The sequence below is a fragment of the Delphinapterus leucas genome, chromosome 7 (genome assembly GCF_059928025.1).
Source record: "Delphinapterus leucas isolate spDelLeu-1000000601 "Yukka" chromosome 7, BTC_Dleu_Yukka2, whole genome shotgun sequence".
NCBI classification, from domain to species: Eukaryota; Metazoa; Chordata; class Mammalia; order Artiodactyla; family Monodontidae; genus Delphinapterus; species Delphinapterus leucas.
In genome coordinates, this window is record NC_143135.1 from 24,703,394 (window position 1) to 24,715,807 (window position 12,414).

Below are 12,414 nucleotides of genomic sequence, written 5' to 3' on the forward strand. Positions count from 1 at the left end.
AACTAGAGGTTGGTTCACAGTAGCCCAGTTGGCAGAAATGATACGTTAATTATACATTAGAGGCCTCTAGAATAACAATACTAACACATTTTTATTGTCAGAGTCACTGTGTATAGGGCATAGCTGGGTTTTCAGATGTTCCAAAAGTTTCCTTAGCTCTAAAGACTGAAATAAGCTCTTTTTAGTTTCCAAGTTAGTTACTGATCCATTATTTGAACCACTGGTCAACCACTGGTTGAACCTTGACTGCTATCATTATTGATTCAGAGTCTTCAAGGTTTTCTAGTTTGTTTGTTCTTTTAAGCTTAATAACTATACCTTTAAGGTGCCAAATATGATTTAAGTTTGTTTTTATCGTAAAGTAAAATATAAACTATTTTGCATTGTATCTTTAAATCTTTTATCTTACAGAATTGACGTTTGTTGATTAAAAAATGTTTAATTTTTTAAAATTACCTAGATATGTTCATGATGCAGAGTGTGTAGCAACGACTGGGGATATTACAGTTTCAGTTTCCACATCGTTTCTGCCAGAACTTAGCTCTGTACATCCACCCCACTATTTCTTCACATACCGAATCAGGTGAGAATTTTAAATGGGGTTGCCTTTTGGGATATACCTTATGGATGTGTTGTTATCACCCCATTTGACATGATATAAAAACACATTCTGAAAGGCAGCTTCTTGCTAAAGTGTGGAGGTAGGTGGATAACAAACAAATTTTCTACAATATAGTGTTTGTAAAGCACCTTGAGTTTGTATCAGCTTTTGTGCCAGGTACTTTGAGAGGGGGACCACTAAGCTGTAATCATCATGAAAGGTCAGTGTTAGAGTTACAACGCGCTGAAAGCTATGAAATTGCCCAAGATAAAACGATGCATTTCAGTTTTATCTTGCCTGTCTGTATTTAATTAAAAGTGTAATAAATATTTATTGAGTACAGCCTGTATATTAGACATAGTGCTGAGCAAGCCCTGGATTTGGTTAAATAAAAAACAAATACTAAATACACTTTAATTAGAAGTACTCTGTACTGTGAGGTAAAGATAACTCATTGCCCTAAGGGATTAAGAATGCTTTGTTTTTAGACGTATTTTTAAATACTTTATGATATATATTTTCAAAAAATACATATACATGCATATATACATACTAGAAATAATAATAACGTATACTTAACCAGAAAGCATTCTAGGATTTTGGTATTGTATGAAGCCTTTGATATGTCCAGTTCCACATATTCAGATGAATGTTGTTTTAATTGTTTAATTTAATCCTGCCTAGGATTGAGATAAGCTTAAAATAGTAATACCTACACGTGCTTATACGGCATTCTAAATGAAAATAAGAGTCAGCAGAGTCTCAGAAAAAGGAGGGAAATAATAGTATTGGAAAACAGAGTCAAGGTATAACCCCAGTAACTAAATAGTAGATTCACGAAATAGTGACATTTTGCTCGGAGCTTTCTAGAAGCTAATGGAGAAAAGGGCTGTACAGCCTTGTAGCGAAAGAAAAGACTCCATTTTTTAGAACAGAAGTTTTTCATGGCACCATATTCTAGAAAGTGTTTCCCACATTGGTCTTTATTTGAACAGCAAAAGATTGTTGTCACCACTATGTTTGTAAATTTTTATGTTGCCCATTCTATTGTTAAATCCTAAATGAAAGTCAAGTGTGTAAATTGAATGAAACCATTTCTGTGGGGGAGTCCAGCTAATTAGGCCAGAATCTTTGCAAACTTACAGGAATAGGTGATTTACACAGACTTTGGGTTGGGTTTCTTAATTTCCTTTGGAAATCCCTTTCACTGGCTTAGCTCAAAATACTGTAGCTCTTAAACAGAAAAAACCAACGTGTCTCTACCACTCCATTCTCTTCTCCAGGATTGAAATGTCAAAAGACGCACTTCCTGAGAAGGCATGTCAGTTAGACAGTCGCTACTGGAGAATAACAAATGCTAAAGGTGACGTGGAAGAAGTTCAAGGGCCTGGAGTAGTTGGTATGTATCCCAAGATTTGGGTTTGTACATCAGTTGCTTCTAAAACATTTTGGAGAGCATATATGTGATACATAGCTTGGCAAATGCATGATGTAGTTAGTGGATAAGACTGCGTCTTTTTAATAGCTGTGTTTCAGTGTGAAAGATATCATAGATTCTGAATTTTTCTCCTAACTACAATATTTTGCTTCATAAATATAATGTGTAAAGGTCATTATTTTATCAGTTTAGTACCTGAAACATGAACTTTTCTAAAATTATAGCAAACTCAATTATTCAGGGATTGAATTTCCCTTCTGTAGATCACACGGGTTTCTTGCTTTTCCTTCTTAACTGCTTTATTTTTTTAGCTGGATAATTATTCATTATCATATTCTGTAGGGTTACAGGGTGTATGGCAGAAAGAGAAAATAAATTTCATATTGGCCATCTTTTTGAAATTTCAGGAGAAATGTTAAACTTAGTAGCACAGATTTTATTGTTTTTTGATTTCAATCGTCTCTAGCCTCTGATTACCATTGACATTTGGCTTTTTAAAAAATTATGTTTATCATAAGTTTATGAGACCTCAGAGTCTTCACGTTTTATATGTGTACTTCAGGAAAATAATACTATTTAAGCTATGCGCTTTTGTTATTGGTCCTAAGCATATGTAGAATTCAGTTTAAATTGAAGTTGTTTTAACTAATTGCCACAAATAGATTCATATTCTACGTGTCTTTTTAAGGAATTTTTCCTGGATATTAAAGAATTTTATTACAGCTGTAATTCTTTTTCTGTCATTTCGTCTCTTGGTATAAAACCTTTCCCTTGTGACTGCCATTTTGTCTGGGCTAAATGCTTAAGATGCATCTTCAGAGTTTTATGTTTTAGTCTCTTGCTACATTTAAACATTTAGATTATCCTTATCTCTGTTTGAACTAGAATATGTGACACTTTTTATTACCAGTGTCTTAAAGATTGTGTCCTCAATGCCACTCCTTTTTTTTAAATTAGTTTTTTATAAATTAATTTTATTTTATTTATTTTTGGCTGTGTTGGGTCTTCCTTGCTGCACACGGGCTTTCTCTAGTTGCGGTGAGCGGGGGCTACTCTTCGTTGTGGTGCGCAGGCTTCTCATTGCAGTGGCTTCTCTTGTTGCAGAGCACGGGCTCTAGGCACACGGGCTTCAGTAGTTACAGCATGCTGGCTCCGTAGTTGTGGCTTGTGGGCTCTAGAGCGCAGGCTCAGTAGTTGTGGCACACGGGCTTAGTTGCTCCGCGGCATGTGGGATCTTCCCGGACCAGGGCTTGAACCCGTGTCCCCTGCATTGGCAGTTGGATTCTTAACCACTGCGCCACGAGGGAAGTCCCCCTCTCTTTTTTTAATTTTCATTCTACTGGATATCACCCCCCCCACCCGCAACACACTATAGGGAATTAGGAGAGTACAAAAAAATATCAAAATACTCATAATCCCATCCTAAAATATTAACATTTTGTTATAGTTCCTTTTAGATTTTTTCTAATTATGCACTTTCTTTAATATAGTTTAAAGAGGACATATCGTGTTTGCTATAATGAAGAACTAAGTATTATACTTTAATTTATTGTTACTGTTTTCTCTGCAGGTGAATTTCCAATCATCAGCCCAGGCCGGGTATATGAATACACAAGTTGTACCACATTCTCTACAACATCAGGCTATATGGAAGGATATTATACCTTCCATTTCCTTTACTTTAAAGACAAGATCTTTAATGTTGCCATACCCCGATTCCATATGGCATGTCCGACATTCAGGGTGTCTATAGCTCGATTGGTAGGTTAAATTTTCCTCTGGTGCTGATTTTACATGACTTTGTAGAATGAACTCCACAGAGGGTCTTTGTTGATTACCCAGACAGATAGTTTGTAAATGGTATTTCAGAGAACCCTAGAGATTTTGAGGGAAATATCTTTGGGGGGAGGGGGAGATGTGTGAATACGTTGGGGGGGGTGGACAGTAAGTAAACTAGGCTCCAGATTCTTCAATCAGAGTAACTCTGCTGTTATGTTTTTGTTGTTGTTTTTATTTGTTTGTTTGTTTTAAATAGACTTTATTTTTTAGAGCAGTTTCAGATTCACAGCAAAATTGAGCAGAAGGTACAGAGATTTCCCATATACCCTCTGCTTCAACTCATGCATAGCCTCCCCCGTCATCAATATCTCCCGCCAGAGTGGTAACTTTGTTACAGCTGGTGAACCTACATTGACACATCATTAGCACCCAAAGTCCATAGTTTACATTAGGGTTCACTCTTGGTGTTGCATATTCTGTGGGTTTGAATGTATGTATAATGACATGTATCCACCATTACAGTATCATATAAAGTAGTTATTGGTTTCAAAGTTTCAGTGTCTTTTCCAGTTTCCAAAAACAGTTTTGTTGCCTAATGAGAATCACCACACTAGACCAGTTAGAATCGCCCTTATTTTATCTCATTAAGACTGGGGAAGCAATTTCTTACAGTGGTTTTGCTAAAACTCCCAATTTTTAAAAATAATACAAATATCCTATAAAATCATTACAAAGAAGATTTAATGGGTAGACTTGCACTTTCAGTAGTCTCTCTTTGGGATCATTTCCTAAGTCAACTAGCTGTTTTTTTGAAATCTCATTTCTAGGGTGACAGGTATAGCAGTAACCCCAATCTTACAGGCTATAAAATGATTAAAGAAAAGTATGACACTTGAGTTATACAATAGGAATAAATAATGAATTGCATACCCAGAATATAATCAAGTCATAGGTGTCAAATGTTCAAAAAAAGCCCTCTAGCTCCTGGGATGACCCTGATGGGTGGGTCTAATGGAAGTCTGGGAAGATAGACATGATATTAATCTGACTTGAGTGGATACATTCACAACTCCAGTTTGGAAAGAGAAGGACGATGATGAGACTTTAGGCCGTTATACTTGTGGTATTTCTGGTGAAAAGAGTCTACAGCCTGGGTTTGGAAGTGAAGTTTAGCTTCCCTCCCAGTGGTATATTTCCAATACTGTAAATTTGCTACTTCCTATAACAGTCTTCCATTTTTGACTAGCCCCATTTCTGTATGAGATTGGTATCATCTTGTCCTTAAATGTTTGATACAATTTATCAGTGAAGTCATCTTGGGCTGGAGTTCTCTTTGTTGGAACATTTTGAGATATGAATTTTATTTCTTTAATATTCATATTTTCTGTTTCGTGTTTCACTTTCGGTAATTTTGTGTCTTTCAAGGAATTTGTCCATTTGGTCTAAATGTTGAATTTATTAGCATAAAAGTTATTTGCAGTATTCCCTTGATATCCTTTTAATGGCTGTAAGAGCTATAGTTATATGTAGTGTTTTGTTCTTAATATTGGTAATGTACACCTTCTCTTTTGTTCATCATCTTAGCCAGGGGGTTGTCACTTTTATTGATTATTTAAAGGAACAGTTTTTGGTTTCACTGTTTCTCTCTATCTGTTCATTTTCTGTTTCATTGATTTCTGGAGTTATCTTTATTTCTCTCCCACTTACTGTGGGTTTAATTTGCTTTTTTTTTTTTTTTTTTTTTACTTCTTAAGGTAGAAGTTTAAATTATTGATTTTAGACCTTCTCTCTAAGCACTGTTTTAGCTACATTTCACAAATTTTGATGCATTATTTTTATTAACATTTAATTCAAAATATTCTCAGATTTCCCTTGTAATTTAATTTTGATCTATGTCTTTTCTAGAAATGTATGAATTTCCAAACATTTGGAGCTTTTCCAGTTACCTTTGGTTATTGATTTCTAGTTTTGTTATGGTTAGAGAACTCGCTGTGTATAATTTCAATATTTTTAAATGTTTTATGGCCCAGCATTATGGTCTATCTTGGTAAATGATCCTTGTGTATTTGAAAAGAATGTATGTTCTGATATTTGGGGGAATATTAATTCTATAAATGGCAAGTCAAATTGGTTGACTGTTTTTCAAGTCTTCTACATATTTACTGATCTTTTGTATGTGTGTGTGTTCTCTGAGAGATGATTGTTGTAATCTCCAACTATAATTACAGTTTTGTCTATTTTTTTAATTCTGAATTTTTATTCTCTTTTTAATTTGCTTCATGTATTTTAATTATATGCAAATATGTTTAGTATTGTTACATGTTTTTAATGAAGTGCTTCTTTTATTGTTATAAAATCTCTATCTATGGCAATATTCCTTGCCCTAAAGTTGCTATATATTCCTGACCTAAAGCGTAAAGAGTGTTGACATTTGTTTGCACAGGTAGTTTGCGCAGTTACTATTGGGTCAGTTGATCCTGTTGAGGCTTGTTTTCAATGTTTGTTAGGGTGGGGATAGAGTAGTTTTTATTTAAGGACAGTAGTTCTCAGACTTTTCCGTCTCGTGATCCCCTTCAGCTCTTAAAAGTTATTGAGGACTCCAAAGAACTCTTGCTTATATGGGTTATATGACATTTATCATGTTAAAAATTAAAACTGAGAAGTTTTATAATATTACTCCTTTTTTAAAGTTTTAAATTTTTAAATTTATAATTTCAAATTACAATAATAAACTCATTACATGTTCGACCCTCTCTTAACTATGTTCTTACTTAAGAGTTTTAGTTTCCTCCCAACCACAAAGAAGCATATAAAATCTTGATCTGCCTTGTGGAAAGTGTCTTCTCTTTCTCGAGGATGAGAACTCAATAAAATGAAATGAGAATTCTGGACTTATTTCTAATCAACATGAAAGAGGCAGTGGGGATTGTATTTGTATTGTGTTTATTTGTATTGTACCTTTCCTGTTTAAAAATTAGTTTTTTTGATATGGAAGTTGAGTTGTTCCCCTTATTTGTCCACTAGCCATATATTATCATACTTAATACTTCCTTTTGCTTTATACTTTGAATGTTGCTATAAAACATTTTTTGGTTGGTCTTAAGCCTTTTCTTGGTCTAGGTAGTTTGTTTTTGGACACTTTAGAGGCTCCTGCTGCTTATTTATTTCCATTCTTGTCTGTGTGTTCCTCTTTCCATCTACTGTTTGTATATGTACACTTTGGTCTGAGATCATCAGCAATCTCCCTCTTTAGCTACATTGATTTCTTTAACAGTTTTTCTGTTTTTTTCCTTAAGATAATTAATAATCATACTACCTGGATTTAATGTTTCAGAATTTCCTAAGCCTTAATCCTCTCCCCCTTTTGTACCTTCTACTGAATTTTAAAGTCTTTATTTCCCAGATTAAAAAAATCAAAAGATAAAAGTAATGAAATATAGTTATGTATATTTTCTCTGATTGTTGTCGTTAGTGTTATAATAAATCCCAAGTGACAGTTCCTTTGACAAATTCTAAAGGACATTTCCTTTCCCCCACGTTAATTAATTTGCTTGCTCAACAGATATTTATTGAGTACCTACTAGGTGCTGGGGAAAATGCAGTGAACGATATAATCAAAATCTCTGCCTTCAGGGATGTGATGTACAGCATGGCGACTATGGTTAATAACACTGTACTGCATATTTGGAAGTTGCTAAGAGAGTAGATCTTAGAAGTTCTCATCACAAGAAAAAAGCCCTGTAACTATGTAAGGTGATGGATGTTAACTAGATTTATTGTGGGGATCATTTTGTAATGTATACAAATATTGAATCATTATGTTGTACATCTGAAACCAATATAATGTTGTATGTCAATTATGCCTCAATAAAAATAAAAAAAGAAGAAAGTTGAGGAGATTAAAAAAAATCTCTGGCTTGGAATTTACATTCTAGTTGGAAGAGACAAAGTGTAGCAAATACACACTCCTCACTTATGTCAAGTAGTAATACGTGCTCTGGGAGAAAAATCAGAGTAAGGGAGCTAAGAAGTATACTGTTGGGTTGTTCTGATATAAAGATGTGTCAGGGAAGGCCTTGGTGACATTTGAGTTCAGACTTGAAAGAAGTAGAGGGAGCTGGGTGGATGTGTGGTTGAAGGGTGTTCCAAGCAGAAGAACAGCAAGTACAGAGGTGCTGAAGCACTCATGTGCTTGGTACATCTGAAGAACTGCACGGAGGCCAGTGTAGCTGGAGGGCAGTGAACAGGGGAGAGTGGTTAGAGACTCGATCACGGGGTAGTGGGATGCTACATATGCAATGCCATAAAAGCCTTGGTGGAAGGACTTTTGCTGCCATCACATCCCAAGTTTCCCAATACTTGCCACATTACCAGCTAGGTCCTCCTTGCCGTTCAGAATTCTGTCCAATACAGGAGGTCCTCTCACTGAGTCTTCAAATGTGTGAGAGAGAAAACCAACAGCAGAATGGGTCAAGACTCAATTAGAGACACTGCTTAAAAGGAGCTGAAGCTCTCAAGAGATGTTCAGATGCTGGATGTGCAACATCACTACCGCCTTATTCTGAGAGCCTTCAACAAATTAATTTAAAAGCAGAGGCTACCGATGCTGATTGTCTTTATACTAGGAGCTCAATAGAAATCTTAGACCTCCTGTTGACAGTACATAAAACTTACCAGTAGAGGTCCTACCTTAGCAATATTTTCAGATCCTCTTTTCTGTAAGCATGTAGGTTAATAAAGAATTGTTATTCAGTACACTAATAAGTTCAGTAAAATTTTATCTTGGGTTGTTAGGAGTGGTCTGTTTGCTACATTGTGTGAATTACCAACCACCATGTAAAAAATAAGTACTATACTGATGAAATATATTTACCATTAAAACCACACTGAGCATTTTAAAACTTGTGATAGAATATATCCTCTAGAATTTGCATCAGCATGTGCATTATGAAAATGTATAAAAGGCTATAAAATTCTATTTTAAAAATCTATAAACATTCTCTGAGAAGTCTATAAAAATTCATATTTGGCATGCCCAGTTGTTTAGATTCTAGGAAAATGAGAACTTATATTAAATAAGAGTAAAAAAACTGATGGGAGTTCTTATCAAAAGATTGTTTTCTCTTTCAAGGAAATGGGTCCTGATGAATATGAAGAGATGGAAGAGGAAGAAGAGGAGGAGGAGGAGGAAGACGATGAGGATGATTCGGCAGATATGGATGAATCTGATGAAGATGACGAGGAGGAGAGACGGAGGAGAGTCTTTGACGTTCCTATTCGGAGACGCCGCTGCTCTCGCCTTTTTTAGCAAGCCTCTGCTGATGGAAGCCCCGGGGTGAATCAGCCTGTTAAATAGAGTTCTCAGTAATGTAAATAACTAAATTGTTCTCAGCTTATAGCAGGAAAACTAGCATGAAATATTGTGCCAGGACCTGGGTTCTATATGACACTACTTTAGGAGCTGGATTGTTTGAGTTTGCTTAGTGTTTTTGAGGTAGAGGAGGAAATGGGAATCTTTTTTTCCTCTTCTAGAAGTCAGTGGGAGAATAGTCCTCTAGCTAAGGAACAGACACTTTTTTGTTTAAAGATATTTTATACTTATAAAAATATGGAAATGGGAGGGAGTAGAATAAGGATTTAAAATGAAGCAGAAATACCTACACAAGGATAGAGAGAAACTGTGTGACTGAATGATTCTGTGAAAAGACATAAGTTATTTAGAAATGAACAGAATTTGTAATTAGGCTAATCCATTTAGTGAGTCCTATATATTTTGTACTCACAGGGAACTAACTGACTAAATAGCTTGAATGCTAGTTGTCCTTTCTTAGACAATCTGTCCTTAAATTTAGAGTTTTCATCACAACAACCTTGAATTTAAAGTCTATCAGTATGACTTTGACCTTGAATTTAGTCTTCAACTCTGCCAACCTTGAACTTAAAGTCTTCAACACTATGACCTTTATCATGTTGTTCACAGATGCATCATTTTTGAAGTGTAGTGTGTAAAAGTATGTATTGTTTTGCTTATTAACAAAAGATTCTTCACAATATCTCATGCAGTCTAAATTTGAAAATACTGCTTCTGTTTTGTTTCCCCTCTATATACTTGACTGTCTAACTTTGTGATAAGTGACATGAATTTTAAGTTAAGATTAAGTATGTTTCCCTAAGACATGGATTTTTTTGTAATTATGTAATTGAGAGTTTGGAATGAAATCCTCCAAGTGTCAAAAACTCACATTTTGAAAACATATTTTGGTTCCGATCCTGTATTTTGTATAATTGCCTATTTCCCATAAACTAATATTAATAAGCCTTTGCTCTTAAGATGGAAGATGAGATCAAAACTCATTGGCCTATTGCCAGAGGTCCATTCAAAGTCATTTCCTGGCTTTGACGATACTCTGTCCTGTACTCCACCTCGCAATTCCCCCAGGAACAGTTCTTCTGTAGGGAAAACTGTAGGAAGAGGGAGGTATATACAGGATTAAGCAGCTCCCATCGGGGACCATGAAGGCAAACTCAGCCTTTCATACTGGCACATGTCAAAATGTTCTGAAGTGGAGTAAGTAGTTTTTCCTGCTTATTTCTTTTTAAATAGGCTCCCAAATCTATTATGCCTATCCTTTTTTTTTTTTTTAATCAACCCACTGGTTTTTTGAAAAATAAACTTCCCCAGTAAAGTAGTGATTTAATTAAAACTAGTTAATGTTGGAAGTTAAAGCTGGAGCCAGGATACCTTGCCATTCTTTGCATCTTTCTTTTTTCAGAATGGCCTCTCTTCTCTCAGTTCCCAGAATACTCATGATGTCCCAAATCTCCCTGCCACCCCATCCAATCCTTGCTCCTCAGAATGCTTCAGGCTTGCTTATCCTTCCATCAGAATTCATTCTCTTAGTATGTTGAATGAATGGCCTCTATTTCTTACTAAGGTGTGATTGATTAGCTGATAACAACCTCAGGTGTTTTATTTCATTGGCAAGAATGTGTATTCACACAGAAAAGGGATCTAACAGTTGATCAGACTGCTTTTGGTGGAGTGAAGCCCATTTCTGGCTCCTAGGTCCATTCAGAAAACCACTTATCTTTTACTCATTTGTCTGAAGCTTGATGTATCAGGATGAGGCAGATATGTAAATAAACCGGAGCTTAAATAGCTTAGGGTTTTTTTTTTTCTCTTGTGAAAAGTAGAAAGTAACTAGCTCAGGACTGATAAGGTGGCCCAATGGTGTCAACATTCTAGATTCCTTCCATCTTCCTGTTCTACCATTCGTAGCAGACTTTAATCTTTAAGGTCACCTCATGACTGCAAGATAGCAACTGCAGCCATATTGTATTCCAGGAAGGATGATGAGAAAAGGGAAAAATTAAATGGAAAGTAAAAAGTCAATCATAAGGCTGGAGTGAGGTAAACCAGCCAGGTCTCCAGCAGGAGCAAAAGTAGAGAAGGGGCAAGAGATGCAGGTATTAACATGGGCAGCCTGTAAACCTGGTATGAAGGAATTGTAATGGCCCAAGTAAGACATGCTACAGGCATGAATTAGGGCAGTATCAGTAGGAGTAGAGTGAAGAGAGGATGAAATTGAAGTAGCTAAATGATAAAATAGGCAGGAGTTGGTAATTGCCTGTGTGGGAGTGGAAGAAATAGAAGTTGATTCCAGGTACGGGGCTTCATTTATGAAAAAAAATTGCAGGAAAAGCAGTGGAACATTTGGACACATTTTGAGTTCAGGGTGCCTGTGGGACATACAAATGGAGTTGTCCAGTAATCAGTTGGATATGAATATGAAGATCCAGGGAGTGGTCGGGACTGGAGAATAAAGATTTGCAAATCCTCTGCAAACGTACATACAGTCATCCCTCGGTATCTGCAGGGGATTTATTCCAGGACCTCCACAGATACCAAAACATGCTCAAGTCCCTTATATAAAATGGTGTCATGCAGCCAGCCCTTGGTAACTGCATATCCTGCAGTTGGTTGGCCGAACCTACAGATATGGAGGGCCAACTGTATTCCCAAGGGAAAACAGTGGGTGCACTATAGTCTCCCAGGGAAAACATACAGCCATGGTTCTCAGTCCAACCCTGGCAACACCACATTATGAGGGGGTAATGGAAAAGAATCTCAAGACCGAGGGCTTCCCTGGTGGCGCAGTGGTTGGGAGTCTGCCTGCCGATGCAGGGGACGCGGGTTCGTGCCACGGCCCGGGAGGATCCCACATGCCGCGGAGCGGCTGGGCCCGTGAGCCATGGCCGCTGAGCCTGCGCGTCCGGAGTCTGTGCTCCGCAACGGCAGAGGCCACAACAGTGAGAGGCTCGCGGACCGCAAAAAAAAACACACACACACAAAAGAATCTCAAGACCGAAAGGTCAAGGAACTGGACGCAAAACCAGGAGAGAGTGGCATCTCAGAACCCAAGAGATTTAAAGGAGGGAAGAGCTTATAGGATGCACAGAAAATGCATGTGGAAGAGATTTGTAAAGCTATCATAGGAAACACATGTATTAGCTGATTTAAGCAGACACACTTTAAATATCAAAGCAAATCTTTCTGATTTGAGAATACAGTTTGTATAGAGAAAAACCAAGATTA

General features: G+C 36.6%; 1 protein-coding gene across 5 annotated transcripts in view; it reads left to right on the forward strand.

The window, feature by feature from the left end:
- Positions 1-10,460, forward strand: part of FBXO3 (F-box protein 3) — a 32,625-nt gene extending 22,165 nt beyond the window's left edge. For 2 of the 5 annotated variants that reach the window (XM_022583663.3, XM_089914967.1), the window contains exons 8-11: positions 461-583; positions 1,885-2,000; positions 3,610-3,800; positions 8,950-10,460. In XM_022583663.3, the coding sequence (XP_022439371.1) occupies positions 461-583; positions 1,885-2,000; positions 3,610-3,800; positions 8,950-9,126 (607 nt within the window). In that variant the 3' untranslated portion in view covers positions 9,127-10,460. The other 3 variants (XM_089914966.1, XM_022583664.2, XM_089914965.1) reach the window with 3 other exon arrangements.
- Positions 10,461-12,414: the final 1,954 nt, after the last annotated feature.